The sequence below is a fragment of the Herpailurus yagouaroundi genome, unplaced genomic scaffold, assembly GCF_014898765.1.
Source record: "Herpailurus yagouaroundi ecotype Mexico unplaced genomic scaffold, PumYag 253, whole genome shotgun sequence".
Taxonomy (NCBI): Eukaryota; Metazoa; Chordata; class Mammalia; order Carnivora; family Felidae; genus Herpailurus; species Herpailurus yagouaroundi.
In genome coordinates, this window is record NW_024412470.1 from 8,963,991 (window position 1) to 8,983,060 (window position 19,070).

A 19,070-nucleotide genomic window follows, 5' to 3' on the forward strand; every position below is an offset into this window, starting at 1 on the left:
ATTGTGTCCAGAAACATTTAGAAATGAGAGTTGGTTATCTTGTTGACTGGCTTGTGCTGAGGATAAGGGAGGGAGAGGAGGGGAGAAGGCCTTTTTTTATTTTTTTGTCTTGTGCAACTGGATAGCTTGTAGTAGCATTTGCTAAGAAGGGGAGATGAAAATAATGGGTTATATCTTGGATGTGTTGGAAGGGGGTCCCCGTGGTACATCTAAGTGGGGGTGCTCGAAAGAAAGGCACATGCCTGGGTCTAGGCTCAGAAGAAAGGTCTGGGTTGGACATGTAGAACTGGGAGCTATTAGAAGAGGAGATAACAAAGCCGAGGGGAAGGGTGGACCAAGAAAAGAGAGCCTCAGGCACAGCTCAGGATGACTTTCACTTTGCAAAATTTATTATATACCTAGCATGAAAACGTTCTTCGGTAGGCACTGTGTAACACGTGTAACGTGTCTCTTGATAAGAATTGTGTATAAGGAGGCCAAGGGCATGAAGAGGATGCCACCAAGGCCAAGGATATGGGTGACCCCCAACCATATTGGTAATAAGCACAGTAACAAGTGATGCAGTGTCTCTATGCCAGGCACTGTGCTGGTTGTTGGAGATCAGCGAATGAGCCCAAAAGCTCACAGATGGAAGGGAAGTTACGCATGTAGGGAAATAACAACAGACCATCGTGGGACAAAGGACATCGTGGGACACAGAAGAGGGAGGTGGTTGTAATGGTCTGGACCACTAAGGAGAGGAAGTGATGCGCTTGACCCATGGGTGCAGCCAAATGACCAACGCTAGGACAGAGACAGATTGTACCAAGCCTCATTGGGGCTTGCAAAGATAAAGCCCTTAAAACTCTTTACAGTTCATAAAATACTTGTGGGCTGGTGGGTATTTTGAAGCTATTTTCAAACATTACAAAAATGAAAGCCTTCTATGGCAAAGTAACTTGATGAAACATCAGCTCACTCTTCCCTGGTCCACATCAGGTAACTGAATGGGGTCTGAAGTAGGAAAGCCAGAGACCGCCATCAGGAACTGCTGGGAATTTGCTTCTTGTACTTGGGCTACCCATGGGCTGTTCAACTTCTCTGGCCCTAAGTTCCTTCATCGGTAATCTAGGTGGGCAGCCTATGAAACACTCTCCACATGATGAGGATGAATGTCATGATGTCCCCAAATCAGACCAATGCACTCAGGAGATGGCCCAGGATATCCCAAGTATTCTAGTTACATTCGGTAACACTGATAAATACTTTCAGATGTATCTTCAGGACAGGCATCACATTTGATGGGCCTGGGACCGGGTGTCGCATCTTGGGATACCCCTCGGTATACTTGAGTTAATTAGCAACATTATCTGTGCCACCCATGAGTAAACTTACTGAACAGAAAGTATACCTACTGAATAGAAAATAGAATGAACAAAGCCACAGTATTGGGGGAGCAAGTCAGAATCTCCATCCGATTGATGTGGATTAAGAAAACCAAAATGTACAACAGGATCCAAGTTGCCTAAAGTTGGGATTAACTAGCAGAGATTATCCAGCATCAGGTAATAAGGTTGAAACCACCCAAGGGTAAGAGTTGTTTCTATTCCTAACAATGTAATGTCCTTTCGAGTCCATAGCAATTTTGGCTGAAGCCACGATTTTAACACTAAATATGTCCTCCACCATTAATTTTTCAGTCTAGACTTTGCAAATAAAGGAGAGCATTTGTTGGTTAACCTCACATTACTTTTTAGTTACTTTTGCTGCATTAACGGCCTGCTCAAGTCACCGGTTTTAGACACAAAGACTAGGCATACGGAAGGAGGTGACGCCAGCTTTGAACACACTGAAAGGGTGACAAGGGACCGGCCAAGCAGTGAGCAAAGAGAGGGAATTTGACACTGAAAGTTGTGGCATTAGGTGGAAGGTCTAGCAGGCATTTGGGAATCTAAGGGCTGGACCCTGTTCTAGCAGTTGGATCCAGATGTCCCTCATAGCAACCGCCTTGGTGGAGACGGGAACCTTCTGTGACTTTTTAAGCAGAAGGAACTCAGATCCACCTGTTCTGTCCTGGGGAGAGAACAGGAGAGTGCAGAAGTGTCTAGATGGTCTTTCTCACTGTCCAGCTCCTCCGGAAGATCTTCAGGGAGCAGTGGAAATCATGCAGGAAGATCTCATTTCTCCTGAGCACTGGGCTAATTTTCTCCTCTGGCTGCCTTCACGAGCCAGGAATTCAAATAAATGGTGGTGCACTTCTTGTTCTAACAGGTCAATAATGTCAACTTCCAACAGCCACACCAGCCATGTTATCCAGCATAAAAATGAATCTGGGCATTTTACAACATTCTGTTTTCCTTTAAGAAAAGTATTTAACTGGGTGCCTGGGAGGGCTCAGTCGGTTAAGCAACCAACTCTTGACGTCGGCTCGGGTCATAATCTCGCAGTTCCTGGGACTGAGTCCTGCATCGGGCTCTGTGCTAACAGCATGGAGCCTGCTTGGGATTCTCTCTCTCTCCTCTCTCTCTGCCTCTCTCTACCTCTCAAAAATGGATAAATAAAACTTTTGTAAAAAAGTATTTCTCTTTCAGGAATATGTAAGTTTACCACATTGTGAATAATAACAAACATCCCTGTACCATCATCACCTAACTTAAAAAAGAAAACATTAGGAATACAGTCGAAGCCTTTATTACAGCCCTCCATGAGGACAAGGCATGTCACCGATCTCTAGGAACCCCTAACCTGAAATTGATTGCAGTTTCAAAGGGAAAGATGGCCACCTGCGGCGAGGCGGGGACCTGGTCCGAGAACTTTCCAGGCAGTCATAGCACCGGGGCATGGTTTTCCCGGAGCCCAGGCCCTCTGAAGCCTGGTGAGATTCCCTCCCACCACAGCTCAAATCCATGCTGCCAAGTAATGCCAACGAACTTTAAAACTCTGCAGCAAGTAAGTACAGTTTAGTACATTTTTTAAAAATTCAAGTTCATTACCATGAAAATGAGCCTCTTCTCTGTCACAGCTTGCAAATTCTCTCTGACATTCAATTGACTGATCAGCAGACCTGTGCTTTATAGTAGGAGACTTTTTGCCTTTCTCTTTGATCTGATTTCCCCCTATTTAACAGACAATTATAGGCTCTTTAAATCCCACAGGTTCGGAGACAGCAAATAATTACCAGTAGCAATTTTAGAATAAAGCCAACCTGAATGAGTTCAGTTAAATTATGCAATACTTAGTGGTGGCGTTTTTTATTTTAAATAAGGACAGCAAACCAAAACCCCAAACAATCATTATATTGCTTCCAATTCCTCCCGACAGCTGTCTGTTCAACTTCTGACCTGTTTGTAAAAATCTGCACACCATCTACCAAAGGGATACACACATGATTGCAAACTTCTGTTCTAAGGACATTAAATAAATTATTTCTTTAAGATCATATGGCAGATCTATAATTAATTAAACCCACCATGATATTACGGGCAAAATAATTTAGCTTTTCTAAAAAGGTAAATGTAATTTGCCGATCCGGTATTTGGAAGAATGCTTTGCCCAAAATCAATTCCTTTAGTTTCTAGAGAATAGAAACTAGAGGTAATCTCATTTTAATTATATCTCTTTATTGCTAACAAAGGAATGATTTATGCAATTAAATTAACTGGCTAGGAAATTATTCTCAGCTGGGCTGTCCTAATTCTTTGCTTTCTGAATTGCAGGCTCTTACACTTTCCTATGTAGATTAATTTTCCTGATATGCAAACAATGCCTCCGTGTTCGTCTTTTCCTTTTTTTTTTTTTTAATTCAGAAGTCCCCTTTTCTTCTTGCCAACGACATGAGTAATATTTGTGGAGCTGCTGGGCTTTGACTAGTATTTTTTTTAATGTTAAAAAGATGAAAAAGATCTTTTCTTTCCAATCTCATTATTACAGAACAGAGCAAGGTTTGAGGGTTTTCTTATCTGTGGTACTGGAACAGCAGCAAAGACACGGAAAAAATTGCAGAAATGTCAAAGGCTGCAAAATTTGAAAGTGGCTTCAGCAGCCCCAGAAGTGGTAAATTAGCAAATGCTTTTAGAACCGTCTTTCTTCAGAGCTTCCCCCTGTCCCTCCGACCCCCACCCCCCCATCCTAGGGCCCCTCTGTCGGCCCCAATTATTTCCTACAAAGTTCAAGCAGGTAGGGGCGCCTGGGTGGCGCAGTCGGTTAAGCATCCGACTTCAGCCAGGTCACGATCTCGCGGTCTGTGAGTTCGAGCCCCGCGTCGGGCTCTGGGCTGATGGCTCGGAGCCTGGAGCCTGTTTCCGATTCTGTGTCTCCGTCTCTCTCTGCCCCTCCCCCGTTCATGCTCTGTCTCTCTCTGTCCCAAAAATAAATAAACGTTGAAAAAAAAATTAAAAAAAAAAAAAACAAACAAAGTTCAAGCAAGTAAATAGCACGCGATAAAAACCACCTGCCGAAAGTCCACATTCATGGAGTGGCCTCCGTGAACAGCACTAATCATGGTGCAGGGGGTCGTAGGCAGGCAAGCGTGGGTTACAAAGGAATTCAGACACTTTCTCCGTCCCTAAATAGTTGATGACCCTGGAGGCAATTTTTGGTAGAAATGTTTAGGAAATAAAATCTATTCCTGTATGGGTAGATTGAAGATAGAATGATGGCATTATTTGGGACCTACATTAAACCAGACTACTTTTTTTTTGTTTTTAAACATTTATTTTTGAGAGACAGAAAGAGGCAGAGCACAAGCAGGGGAGGCGCAGAAAGAGAGAGGGAGACACAGACTCCGAAGCAGGCTCCAGGCTCCGAGCTGCCAGCACAGAGCCCGACGTGGGGCTCGAACCCACGAACCGCGAGATCAAGACCTGAGCTGAAGTTGGCCACTTAACCGACTGAGCCACCCAGGCGCCCCTAAATCAGACTATTTTTAAATATTCTGTATATTTTGTTATTGGCTCTTTTAAAATAGGAAGAGGTAAGGAGTTGCAACATATATAGGCTGGTGATGTTAAGAAAATGACAGAAGAGACTAGGTGCACTTTTTCTTTTGAAGCCATATGTGACAGTGGCATGCTTTCCAGTGCATTCACCTTTATCTACTGGACCAGGGCTCACAACCTTCCTCTGTAAAGACAACGGAGTCCAAGCTTGTCCTGCCGGCCACATGACAGGCAAGTAGGTTGAAAGGCAAGATGTTGGCATAAAGAAAGCAACTTTATTGGGAAAGCCATCAAAGCAGAAGATGGCAGACGATCATTTTATTGTCCCAAAGAACAACAAGACTGGAGCCAAAGTCAGACACTTAACCGACTGAGCCACCCAGGGGCCCCTCTCTGACCCTGGGTTTTTAAGGGGGGTACAGAGTGTTAGTTCCGTGACTTTTCTGCTTACTGTTTACCAATAGAGATCCCTTGGCTACTTTAGTTCATAAACACTGCCTCAGTTCATGAAGACCTTATTAAAATCCAAAATACATTTCCTGACAAGTCTCTCCACCATAGGTCCCCATATACTGTCTGTTTACAGAGCTAGATCGTTGTGTTGGTCCTTTTTCTTTCCTTGTTTAGCATTTCCCCTCCTGCTCCAGCTTGATAACCACTTTTAAAAAAAACAATCTTTTTTAATGTTTATTTTTGAGAGAGAGAGAGTGCAAGCAGGGGAGGGACAGAGAGAGAGAGAGAGAGAGAGAATCCGAAGCAGGCTCCAAGCTCTGAGCTGTCAGCACAGAGCCTGATGCGGCGCTCGAACTCACGAACCGTGAGATTGTGACCTGAGCCGAAGTTGGACACTCAACCAACTGAGCCACCCAGGTATCCCTATGTGTTCTCTTTTAAATTAGGTGACAGTAGGGGCGCCTGGGTGGCTTGGTCGGTTAAGCGTCCGACTTCGGCCCAGGTCATGATCTCACAGTCCCTGAGTTTGAGCCCCGCGTTGGGCTCTGTGCTGACCGCTCAGAGCCTGGAGCCTGTTTCGGATTCTGTGTCTCCCTCTCTCTCTGCCCCTCCCATGTTCATCCTCTGTCTCTCTCTGTCTCAAAAATAAATAAACCTTAAAAAATAAATAAATAAATAAATTAGGTGACAGTATAGGGATGCTGTTATTATATTTCACAATGTAGTAGCCTTGTAGATTTCTGAAATATAATACCTTTCTTTTGGAACAACAGAAATGTCTTCACGTTCAATCCCTATGTAAAGATTTTGATCATTTAAGTGTTACAACCAAATATTTAACAAACTAAAGAGTCTGCTTGATATTCTGAATACGCAGAGTAGATTCAACTAGCTCTTGAGAAATGAAGCACATTATAGAGTTTTCATTATATTGAAACTAATGCTCACTACTGTGATTTGTATCAATTAAAACATAGCCTATTGTTTCAGGGTTTCTGGGCTGGGACCCCATGTCAGATGTTTATAATTCCTTAGGAAAAATTCTCTTATAACCAGAAAAAAAAAAAATGGTCGCCTTCAGGAAAATAGAAAATGAGAAATATTTTTATCCGTAAGAGTTAGGGAAAACTTCTCAGTGGGTACTCTAAGTCTGACCTGGATTCCTAACCCCCTTCCAATTAGAACAGGGCTGCCTCACCACACATGCCAATGATCTATTTGAAAGACTTCGAGGGGACATTTCTCGTGGGGTTGATGGAGGCAGAAAAGACTTAGTGGGCCTGCTAAGGAAAGTCAGCCATTCGGGGCATGCTATATAACTGCCAAATCGCGGGGACTAGGGTAGGATAGGCGGGTCTTGAGTTTCAAAGAAAAAAAATATATGGGGCAAAAGGCTGGTGGTAATCCCAGAGAGCCACAGAAGAAACAACGGTGGGAAAAGAACCGTATTTGTATTTCCTATAAGGGAACCCAGAAACCGTGCTCACCAGAATCTGCAGATCTAAGTCGCTGGCATTGCCCCTGGCTTGTAGAGTTCATGCTTTGGGCTCCAAAATTCTGGAAACGTGGCTAATAAATATCTGACTGCTTTTGTTAAAAGTGACCAAAAAAGTCAGATCCTATTTGGAAGATTTTTTTTTCCAAATAACTAAGATCTCGAATATTTTTATATTTTATTTTTTAATTAATTAATTTTTTGGTGTTTATTTATTTTTGAGAGAGAGACAGACAGAGCCCGAGCAGGGAAGGGACAAAGAGAGAGAGAGAGAGACACACACACAGAATTCAAAGCAGTCTCCGGGAGACACAGAATCCAAGGCAGGCTCCAGGCTCCGAGCCATCAGCACAGAGCCCCACATGGGGCTCGAACTCACAAACCTCGAGATCATGACCTGAGCCAAAGTCAGACGCTTAACTGCCTAAGCCACCCACGCGCTCATATTTTTATATTTCAAATTGCAGATATAGAGAAGTTACACAGAGTTCTAGAATACCACCAACCTTTTTGCTGTGTCATTACATAGTTAAAAGTCACAGCCAGGGGGAGTAGCTCCAGCCAAAGTCCAAGGTTTGTATTTTTTCCCTTTCCAGGTACTGCACTTACAAAAGGGGGGCGCTGGGATGTGGTACAGGGGCTGAGGGGCTCTATGGCTGAGTGCATAGATGACAGGGGTTTTTTTCCTCGAATGCCTAGATCCCACAGAGGGACAGGTGTGAGGGGCGAGGTGTACCCCTGGGCAGATGCTCTGTAGGGTATGAGAGCATGCGCTCTGGCCTTGCCCCCCTGCCCACCTTTCTGGGCAGTTGGAGAAAGAATCTTCACTCACAGGAACCTTGGTAGTTTCCCTTCACCCTGGACATAAAAAAGTGAAGCAAAAAAGTCATCCTTCTCTTTGCTGGCAGGGGCCGGACTAGCTGTGCCACAAGAGTCAGCCCGGGTGACCTAACTGGTGACACAGCCACGGAGTACTAACGCCCGGATTGGAGCGAACGGGACAACTAACAACACGTGGACGGAGAGAAAGTCTAAGAGTTGACAAACATCCAGGGATCCTTCTTGAGAGCAGGAATCACGCATTCACTTCTTTCAAGGCACTCGTATTGGACCCGGTATAACGTGGACTCTTAGTAGATGTGGTTTGAGTTATCGAGTGAAGAAGAGGGGGAGGGGGGCGCCTGGGTGGCTCAGTCGGTTGGGCATCCGACTTCGGCTCAGGTCACGATCTCGGGGTCGGTGAGTTCGAGCCCCACGTCGGGCTCTGGGCTGATGGCTCAGAGCCTGGAGCCTGCTTCCGATTCTGTGTCTCCCTCTCTCTCTGCCCCTCCCCCGTTCATGCTCTGTCTCTCGGTCTCAAAAATAAATAAAACGTTAAAAAAAAAAAATTAAAAAAAAAAAAAAAAGAAGAGGGGGAGGGGGCCTAGGCTTTGTAAAAGTGAAGAAAGCCCAGCCAGGGGTAGGAGCGTGGGGCGAACAGGGCTTCATGTATAAGACATGTCTAGGGAGGCCACCCATCCTGGTTTGCCCAGAACGGAGTGGTTTCCGGAATGTGGGACGTGTGGCTCTAAAACTACGACAATGGGGAGCCATTGGAAGGAGGAGAATTCATGGAAGAAACCAATGAGGGGCAACCCTATTATACCTTTGAATACAGTGAAGTTTCTTCACTCAGTTGTTTACCAAATATGACTTCGCTTCCATTATGTGCGAAGTTCTAAAGATTAAAAAACACAGTCTCTGGCTTCCAAAGAACTGATATATAAAGTTGCTTTGGTGACGTTGGACAACTTCACCCTCCCGGAAAAATGCAATGGAGTTCGGAGAACTTTTTAAGAGGGATTAACATTCCCATGCCATTTTTTTTCTTCGAATCTGGTCGAAAGGAAAGTTTTAAGCATCTCAGTCTTCTCTGAATCCTCTCTCCTTTGCCTGCTGATAGAGCTGTAGCAGTACGTCAACACTGGTAGTGGGTGGCTGGAATCACGAGTACAGTAGGACTTGTTTTTCTGGTTAGATTCTATTTCTTTTGGACTGTAAAATCTCACCTCGCACGTGCCACAGCCATTTCTGTTGCCTCTATTTCTTGGACTTTACTAGTAATGACAGCTGTTTACGAAGAGTGCTAAGTAGTTCGCATTTATCATCTGATTTTAACCCTCACGGCAACGTTGCGAGGTAAAGACACTACGGTCCTTGATTCGCAAATGAGGAACCTTAGGCTGGGTGTCCCAGTTCACACGGCTGGTCAGCTGTAAACACGGGGTTTGAAGGTCTTTCCAAAAGACCTTTTAAAAAAAAAATTTTTTTTTTCATTTGTTTATTTTTGAGAGACAGAGTGAGACAAAGCGTGAGCGGGGAAGGGGCAGAGAGAGAAGGAGACACAGAATCCGAAGCAGGCTCCAGGCTCTGAGCTGTCAGCAGAGCCCGACGCAGGGCTTGAACCCACAAACCCGGAGATCATGACCTGAGCTGAAGTTGGACGCTTAACCGACTGAGCCGCCCAGGCGCCCCAGGGTCACCTCCTTTTTAGAAATGCAAGGTATCAGGTCCCACCCAGACCCACTAAATGACTATTTTAACAAGAGAAGAGCTCTAGCTGACTTGCACGCATAAGGAGACCTGTAAAAAAACCTCACCCCGCTGTGGGTGGATGCCCCTTAAAGTAGTGATTCTGCAACTGGGACCCCGAGCCAGCAGCACCAGCTTCACCCGGGAACTTGACTGAAGTGCACGTTCTAGAGCCCCACCCAGCCCTTCGGAATCAGAAAGGCTGGGGCAATAAGCTGGTTGAGCCCTCCAGGTGATTCTGATCGACCTGGAGGTCTGAGAACCCTCCTGGTATCATTCTTACACCTACGCTTAACCTGGAAAGAAGAGCCAGCAGCGACACCCTGTGGAGCCAAGGGAAGTCTGCACCTTTTCTACACGTGCACCTGCTCCTCCCTGGTAAGATAAGAGTGTCATGACCTTTGTTCCCTGCACTGAAAATACAAGGCTGATTTCTTTCCCTATGAACTATTTGCTTTAGGGTCTTGCGCCCGTTGTGGTCAAGCAGACCAGATTCTTTAATTCGGCAAACATTTACTCATTCGGCACCAAGCAGGTGTAAAGGATTGCAGTAGAGGTGGCGCAGAAGATAGAAAGCATATCAGATTGGTCCCCGGAGCGATCTACCAACAGTTATATCTATAGCAGCACCCGCTGCCATTTGAATATGTGCTATGTGGCAGGCACCGTGCTAATTGCTTTCCCAAACTCCCTCGGTCCTTATGCTAGAGATGTAGTCATTACTCCCATTTTATGATAAAGTAATATGAGGGCTAATTCTAACGCCGATGCTCTTAATCACATAGCAACAGAAGGCCATGGGGGAAGGGAAGGGGAAAAAAAAGTTTCAAACAGAAGAGGGAGGCAAACCTTAAGAGGCTTTTAAATACAGAGAACAAACTGAAGGTTGATGGGGGGTGGCGGGGGGAGAGGGGAAAATGGGTGATGGGCAGTGAGGAGGGCACTCGTGGGGATGAGCACTGGGTGTTGTATGTAAGCAACGAATCGCGGGAAATCTACTCCCGAAACCAAGAGCACACTGGATACACTGTATGTTAGCCAACCTGACAATAAGTTCTATTTAGAGAAAAAGTAAAAACTAAAAATAAATAATTTTAACATAATAAAAAAAATTAAGAAGGAAACAAGAAATCGCAGGGCAAAGCTTCATAAAGCGATCCCCAAGGCTCCCTGTTATTAGAGTCGCTTAGTCACTTGTTTCAAGAGTAGATTCCCAGAGATGCACCAAATCAAGGCATGTTTCACAAACGTGACACTCAGTCTGGGAACTACTGTGCTACACCATACTGCCTCCGTTGCGGCATTGACCTTCGAAGGGCCCTGGAGTTATCCTGAAATGGCGAGCGGCAAAGATTCCTAAGCAGTGGGGGAAGCGATGACCAAGTTTGTATTTCAGGAAGATCTATGGGGAGGCAGTGTGAATGGATTAGAGGATGGTGACGATGTGAGGGACTGATGTGACCAGTAATCTTCTTGGAAAAAAAGAATGTCCCTGAGTTATCGATGCCAGTGGCGATCTGGGTTTGTTTCCTAAGTGACTCGCTCATCGTCGTATGGGTATCTCAAATTCTTGTCTCAGGAAAAGTCGGTTTTAAGAGTTGCATGGAATCTGAGCTAGAATTCCAGAACCAAGCAGTAGGAGGATAACTCAGATAAAATAATCTTAAGGGGCCCCTGGGTGGCTCAGTCAGTGGAGTGTCTGACTCTTGATTTAGGCTCAGTCCGTGATCCCAGGGGCCGTGGGATTGGGCCCCGAGTCAGGCTCTGCCCTGAACGTGGAGCCTGCCTGAGATTCTCTCTCTCTTCCTCTGTCCCTCTCCCCAGCTCACACACTCTAATAAAAATATATAAAATAATGTTAAAAAGATAATAAAACCGGGTCAGAAATTGGAGCTTTGGGAAGAATTATCCATGTAGCAAAATTTTAAATAATTTTAAGTTACTGTTTAGAATCTATTTTGACTCTAAATAGATTGTCTCTCAGTTCTTTCTGACACTGGTTTTTGGTTTGTTTTTTTTTTTTTTTTCCAGTCGTTGCTATCACTTTAAATTTGTCAGCTTTCAAATCTGAAAACCAAGTTATTCTAGCATTGGTTATGCAAGTTGCGTTATGCCCCCTGGTGGCAATATGGGTAGGCAGAACAGAGTCCTGTTTTCAATCAAAGGGACAGAGCCAACTTAATTGAAGTAGGTGGCGGGCCCTGAATTTGAAATGGAATTTCATATAAAACTTTTCTGGTCTTACTAAAAATAGGAAACATCCCGCGAAGCTAAAATCAGATGTATTAAGTTTAGCCTGCAAGGTGCATATTTCAATTTCCCTTGCTTTGTCATAAAATGGATTAGCTCCTTGAAATATGTCAGTTGAATTTGAAATTAAATATTTGCTCTGCATACAGCTAAGTGGCTGGATTCCTACAAGAGGGCTAGAGTCTAAATACGTGCAGAATGTCCTTCAAGATCAGGCCGCAGTGAGTGTCACACACAATGCCATTTATTTCCTTCAGAGCACTAGTTTCCCCGCGAATAAACTTGAAAACGTTACGCCGCTCACCTAAGTCATATATGTTCAAGAAGGCTTTGGGAAAAAAACTTCGAATTTTGTACTGTATTCTTCAATGTTAACAGCCAAATACAGGTTATCATTTGGATTACACTGAGGGCTTCTTGAATGTGTGTGTTTGTTTTCTTACCTGTTTGGGGGGGGGGAGAGTAAAGCTCTCAAACTAGCGGAACATATGTTGGTGTTTGGTGCGAGAAAAGACCAAAGATATGGGGGCGTCTGGGTGGCTCAGTCAGTCAGGTGTCCAACTTCGGCTCAGGTCATGATCTCGTGGTTCATGGGTTCGGGCCCCGTGTCAGGCTCTGTGCTGACAGTTCAGAGCCTGGAACCTGCTTCGGATTCTGTGTCTCCCTCTCTCTCTGCCTCTCCCCTGTTCCTGCCTTCTCTCTCTCTCTCTCTCTCTCTCTCTCTCTCTCTCTCTCTCTCAAAATTAACAAAAAAATAAAAAATAAATCAAATAAAGGATGAGAGAATAAAGTTTCTTGCTGGATTTAGATAAACCTGGCCTCGATGGATACATTATTTGGTCACGGGAGGAAAAAATGGCAGTGCCTTAACTAAACATAAGTGACTACCAGGTGCTTAGCATGATGCTGCCCTAGAAAGTACTAGAGAGAACTGGGGGAGACACGGCCTCAAGAAACATTAAGTCTAGCAAGTGAAGATGTGTAAAAACTCACAATGATATAAATTAATGAAAATAATAACAGATATAAAGGAAAACCTGATATAAAGTTTAAAAGGGTGTATCAGCTGTAGTTTGGAATGAGACTTGAAAAAGGAGTACTTTCCAGATGAACATACAAAGGGAAAACATAAGCTAAGGGAGAAAACACGTGCAAACAGAAAGTTCGCGGAAGTGAGATGCGCCAAAAGGACACTCAACCAGTTAAAGTTGTGATGAGAAATGGTGAGAGACAAGGCCAGAGTCTGGATTAAGAAGGGTCTTAATAGAACTCATCACATTTACTTTATCCTGTAAGTGAGAGGTCCCATGACTTTCTCATTCATGAAGCCCTTCGTCTTTCAGAGATTCTTTCAGTGTGCCCCTTGGCCAAACAAAACAAACCAAACCAAACCAAACCAAACCAAAACAAACCAAACCAAAACAAAAACAGGTCCATTAAGAAGTAGTTAGATTAGAACAACTTAAGGGGCATTTATGTCCTAACAATGTGTGCTTAGGAAAAATAACACAAAAACGGAAAGACTATTTTTATTGTGCTCTTAAATAACGAGTTACTAAGTGGATACGCATGCCTGTTGGGCATTGTACACATTCTCGAAACTTGCTCTGGAAACTTGCAGTCAGATTACACCTCACTACCCTCATTTCTTACTCCATAATGATTTCCACGTGATACTTAATATCACAGCAAATGCCAGAAACCCACTTCATAAAGATGTATCATGGAAAGGAATGCAGGGTGATCTAACTTTGAAACTTTGGACTACCTTGGGCTAGTAGTTTCCATGGTGTCCAATAGGGAGCAACTATCGCTGTTTTCCTTTGCAAATCTCAACTATCCTGTGGTCCCCCGTGGGGTCACCACGGCACCCTGGCACAGCTGGAAAATCCAAAAAGACTTTGCACAAATCGCTGACATAATCTAACTTGCATGTTTAAAATGCCCTGATGCCTTTGTGAGGGTGGTGAGACCAGGATCCTGGTAAGATCATGGCAAACATCGGGTAGGAAATGAGGATGCGAATTGCACCACGGGTGAAGACGTGACAAGAGGCAGAGTGGGGTCCATCGAGCCACAGCTCTTGCAACTAAATGATATGAAGGAGTGAGGCGAGTGTCACAAGAGGGAAAGCAGAGGAGTTACTTTTCCAACACGGGCAGAGTGTAGTTAGTGATACTGTTTAGCAGAACGTGAGTTGAGTATTTCGATAATCGTGCTTGAATCTAATTGGTTGCCCTTGCAATCCTGCATTTTATTTCATGCATGGAAAACATCATTTTGAGAGGGCCCATTAGGCTCCACCAGAATGCCAAAAGGTTAAAACCATCTACTGACTGTAGGATATACAGGTGCGAAATTCAGGAGAAACAGGAAAAATGTAATTAAACGTACATAGTGCATGTAAAAGTTGCATAGATGTTTTTAGCTTGTGGTGGAAGCTATGGGTGTAGATACAAGTTTTCAAGGAAAAGTAAGGGGTTGAAGATCAAGGGCAGAAGCCTAGAACACAAACACTTCAGAGGTTCAGAGGTTCAGAACGTTGAAAGTGGTCCCCGGGGGAAAAACATTTAAAGGGACAGGGAGTGAAGAGAACCAAGAAAGTGGTGCTACGGAGACAAAGAGAAAAAAGTATTGGGCAGGTGGAATGTAAGAAAGGGGCGCCGGGGTGGCGCAGTCGGTTAAGCGTCCGACTTCAGCCAGGTCACGATCTCGCGATCTCGCGGGATCTCGTGATCTCGCGGTCCGTGAGTTCGAGCCCCGCGTCGGGCTCTGGGCTGATGGCTCGGAGCCTGGAGCCTGCTTCCGATTCTGTGTCTCCCTCTCTCTCTCTGCCCCTCCCCCGTTCATGCTCTGTCTCTCTCTGTCCCAAAAATAAATAAACGTTGGAAAAAAAAATAAGAAGAAGAAAGATAGAGATTTGAACAAGTATCCAGGGAACTGTGATATTAGTAATGTTTTGGTGATCTTAGAAAGTCCAATAAATTAGCATGGATAGAAGGAACAATGTCATGAAGGGCAGAGAATGAAGCAGATTCACATGGATAGGATTACGGTCTCCTAGAAATCCGGTTCTTTTTGAAGATTAATTAACCAGTTACGGTAACTGTTACTAGTTTCAGGTGGACCATATCATGATTTAGCAATTCTATCCATGACTCAGTGTTCATCATGGTAAGTGTGCCCTTGATCCCCTCCCCTCCCCCTCTCCCCGTTGGTGACAAGCAGTTTGCTCTCTGTATTCCAGGGTCTGTTTTTTATTTTTCCCTTTTTTTTGTTTCTCAAATTCCGCCTGAGTGAAATCATATGTCCAATTTCACTTAGCATTATACTCTCTAGGTCCATCCATGTTGTTGCAAATGGCAAGATCTCATTCTTTTTTATGGCTGAGTAATATTCTGAAACACATATATATATATATACACACACACACACACACACACACACCTTATGTCCATTCATCTATCGATGGACACTTGGGTTGCTTCTCTATCTTGGCCTTTCTAAATGATGCTGCCATAGACATAGGGGCCCATGTGGCTCCCTGAATTAGTGTTTCCAATACCCAGTAGTGGAATTACTGCGACATATTCTATTTTATTTTTAATTTTGTGAGGAACCTCCATACCGTTTTCCACAGTGGCTGCACCAATTTACATTCCCGCCAACAGTGCATGAGTGTTCCTTTTTCTCAACACCCTTGCCAACGCTTCTTCCCTCTCTTTTTTATTTTAGCCACTCTGACAAGTGTAAGGTGGTATCTTGGTTGGGGGTAGGGGTGGGGGACAACAGCTTAAAGGTGGAGATAGGTCCAGGGGGTTAAACTTTTAAATATAAAAAGAAAGAGAGGGGCGCCTGGGTAGCTCAGTGGGTTGAGTGTCCGACTTCGGCTCAGGTCATGATCTCACAGCTGGTGGGTTCGAGCCCCGTGTCAGACTCTGTGCTGACAGCTCAGAGCCTGGAGCCTGCTTCGGACTCTGTGTCTCCCTCTCTCTCTGCTCTTCCCCCACTTGTGCTCTCTCTCAATAATAAATAAACATTAAAAAAAAATTGTTTAGGGGTGCCTGGGTGGCCCAGTCAGTTAAGCGTCTGACTTCAGCTCAGGCCATGATCTCGCAGTTCCTGAGTTCAAACCCCATGTCAGGCTCTGGGCTGACAACTCAGAGCCTGGAACCTGCTTCGGATTCTGTGTCTCCCTCTCTGCACCTCCCCTGCTCCCATGCTGTCTCTCTCTCTCTCAAAAATAAATAAATGTTAAAAAAAAAATTTTTTTAATAAAATAAAATAAAAAGAGACATGGTCATGTTCACACCTGTTACCTAGCCTCATAAACAGACCTTTTAAAGGCTTAAAATTCTAACTATTTAAAAAGAAGCAAGAAAGGAACAGCGCAATAGTTCAGCCTTAGCCCAACTATCCCCCCCTGGACACCTAGATTTTTCCAGGGCCTCCATTCCAGGGCTTTTCTTCTCACTGAAAGGCTGGTCTCTACATGCACTAATATTTTATTATCTCTGACAGAGACAGAAATACCCGGACTTCCCATGACTCCAGATGCTAATATGGAATATGTATTGATATCTACCATGGCACTCTTCTAGGCACTTGGCACATTTTACCTCATTTTCCTCATAAAGATGTCATGGCGCCGTGAACATGAATAAAAGGAAACCTCACCACAGTGGGGTCTGGAGGCTAGAAGGGGGAGCCCTACCTCTCAACATCGATCACTGGAAGAACGCCAGCTGCAGATCCCAACAAAAGAATCGTCCACAGTAAGGAATCGTCATCCAACAGGGAGCGATGAGCTCTGCATCTCCTACCAGGAAGAGACCACGCTGGCAACTCAGCCGACGAGAAACCATCATCGCCTTCAACTCTCACTTTTCTCCAATGGACCTGGGATCAAACGACCCCTCCCGACATCCATCTTTTCTGGAGACAGTGTTCCTCTCGTTTGCCGGACCCTCCTGTGGTCCCGCCATTGCCCACACGTCCTGAACTGCAATTCCCTGCTATTACTGAATAATCCCATTTTTGCTGGTGGAAAAACTGACAGTTTATTTTTAAGTGAAGCATCAGTGAAGAACTGGACCGCCACACTCAAACCTTCTCTCGCAAGTAATCACGCTAGAAAGTGGTACAGCACACACGTTCGGCACTCCAGTACCAAACAGAGCCCGGTTCAAATCTTGGCTCGCCCGTTCCGTCTCTCGGGACCCACGGAGCAGTAACAGAAATATGTACGCGCGTTGCCCAAGTGAGCAGCGAACAAGACCCGGACCATGCTGCTCAGGGATACCACACCTCCTGATGTCCACAAACAAAGCAAAGGCAGCAGAAGGCAACAGGAAGATTTTGCATTCCAGTGCACCCATTTTTGTCTTATTCCAACTACTGACAACCAGGGGCAGAGGAGACACATGAACAGCTGCACAGGTTATTTTAATTGTAAGTTAATGAAAGTCTACATTACACGTATTCTCTTACAAAATAACAACCTATAAGAGCCCGTGAAAACGGCTGAGCCAACATTACGTGCTGCTTCCGATACTTCCAAGAACTTCAACCGAACTGTCCTCTTTCCCAATGTAAAAGGAAGGCGGCTAGCTGCTTGCGGAAAGACAAGTGCCTGCGTTAATCAAGCCGACGTTCTGAACATGTTCTTCTTCAGTTCAGCCGTTTTCTCCTCGATTTTAGCACCACAGTCCTCTGCTGCCTTTTCAATGCCTTCATGGTACTTCTCCAAAGCAGCTTTCAAACTCAGAAAGATTTCCTAGGTGGAAAATGAGCTGGAGTAAGGATTATCCCATGCATCAAGCTAACCTGATAATGAGTGGCAAGAACTCTCACCATCTCGTTAATATGCATTAGTCATATTTTAAAGCCCCAACGATCGTACATGCACACACACGCACGCGTGTACCGACTCGTTTTAAAAATTCCTTCTGCAAGCTGGGCAGACACATCGAAAAAGTCCGCTACTCAGAAGAAAGCAGAGATGTGCACAACAACGCCTTGGATTCCACGATGTCAAGAACGTACTTCTAATTGTCAAGGAAGAGTTCCTACTTTGGAGCTTTTCATCTGTACCAGGCAAGTACCTGGGTTACTGACTGTATATACCACTACACCCTGTGCATCTGGCCCCGATCACCACTAAAAAGCTGTGTACGCAGGTCTAAGAAGTAATCGGGAGGACTGGAAAATACATGGTAGAGCCGCTTTACTAAAGCCATCAGGTAATTCTAATAAGCAATAATGAGTTCTCATAGAAACATATGGGGATGGGCTAAGAATTTAGAAAACCACGAGACAACAATTTTTATAGATGGAATAAAATAAAAGAAGCCAGTTGGCCTCCATGCATTCTCTTCTCTCTCGTACTTTACATAGTATGATTTTGACCTTCATATTATTCCTTCTTCTTGAACAAAACAATTCTCAAACCTCGGTACAAGAAAAAGTGGCATTCTGAAAGTTTATAGTTTCATCACTGAAATAAAATAGCAGACAGCAGTCCTTTTCCGATGGGAAGAAAAAGCAGTAAATGGGTGTGACGGGGATAATGTTCTTAATTTTAATCGTCCCTCCCATTAACTTTTTCTTAAACCTATACTTTGTCTACTACTGACCTTAGGGGTTTTTTGTTTGTTTTAAAACGTTTATTTGTTTTAAGAGAAACAGAGAGAATGCACGTGCGAGCGATGGAGGAGCAGAGACAGAGGGAGAGAGAGAATCCCAAGCAGGCTCTGCACTAAGCAAGGACCGTGGAGCTCGATGCGGGGCTCAATCCCAGGACCCTGAGATCACCACCTGAGCCGCTATGGAGAGTCAGATGCTTAGCCAACTGAGCCACCCAGGTGCCCCACTACTTACCTAAGCTTAAATTTTAGTGTAGATACTACCTGTTTTTGAACAAACTATATAGGTTATAATTTAATATATTGCAGTTCACAGTGTTTCCAAAAAGAACAAAACTATTTCCAGACTCTGACATCTATGCAAGTGTGAGCACTCCTGCTCAAGATTCCGTGAATATAAATAGATGCTTAAGGCTAAACACTTCCCCAAATCCAAACACAGATAGTTATTAAATCCTAATACAAAAATAGAAGAGTCTTATTTAGATTTCTAAGATCTGATTGGGCATCAAATTACTACAACTATGGGATGTGAATCATTAAGAAAATAAATCAAACAGGGGCGCCTGGGTGGCGCAGTCGGTTAAGCGTCCGACTTCAGCCAGGTCACGATCTCGCGGTTCGTGAGTTCGAGCCCCGCGTCAGGCTCTGGGCTGATGGCTCAGAGCCTGGAGCCTGCTTCCGATTCTGTGTCTCCCTCTCTCTCTGCCCCTCCCCCGTTCATGCTCTGTCTCTCTCTGT

At 44.5% G+C, this 19,070-nt stretch overlaps 1 protein-coding gene across 3 annotated transcripts in view; it reads right to left on the minus strand.

Moving 5' to 3' along the window:
- Positions 1-17,111: 17,111 nt before the first annotated feature.
- Positions 17,112-19,070, minus strand: part of NUF2 (NUF2 component of NDC80 kinetochore complex) — a 30,036-nt gene continuing 28,077 nt past the window's right edge. For all 3 annotated transcript variants that reach the window (XM_040460902.1, XM_040460903.1, XM_040460904.1), the window contains one exon: positions 17,112-17,461. In XM_040460902.1, coding sequence (XP_040316836.1) covers positions 17,327-17,461 — 135 coding nt within the window. In that variant the 3' untranslated portion in view covers positions 17,112-17,326. The remainder of the gene's footprint in view (positions 17,462-19,070) is intronic.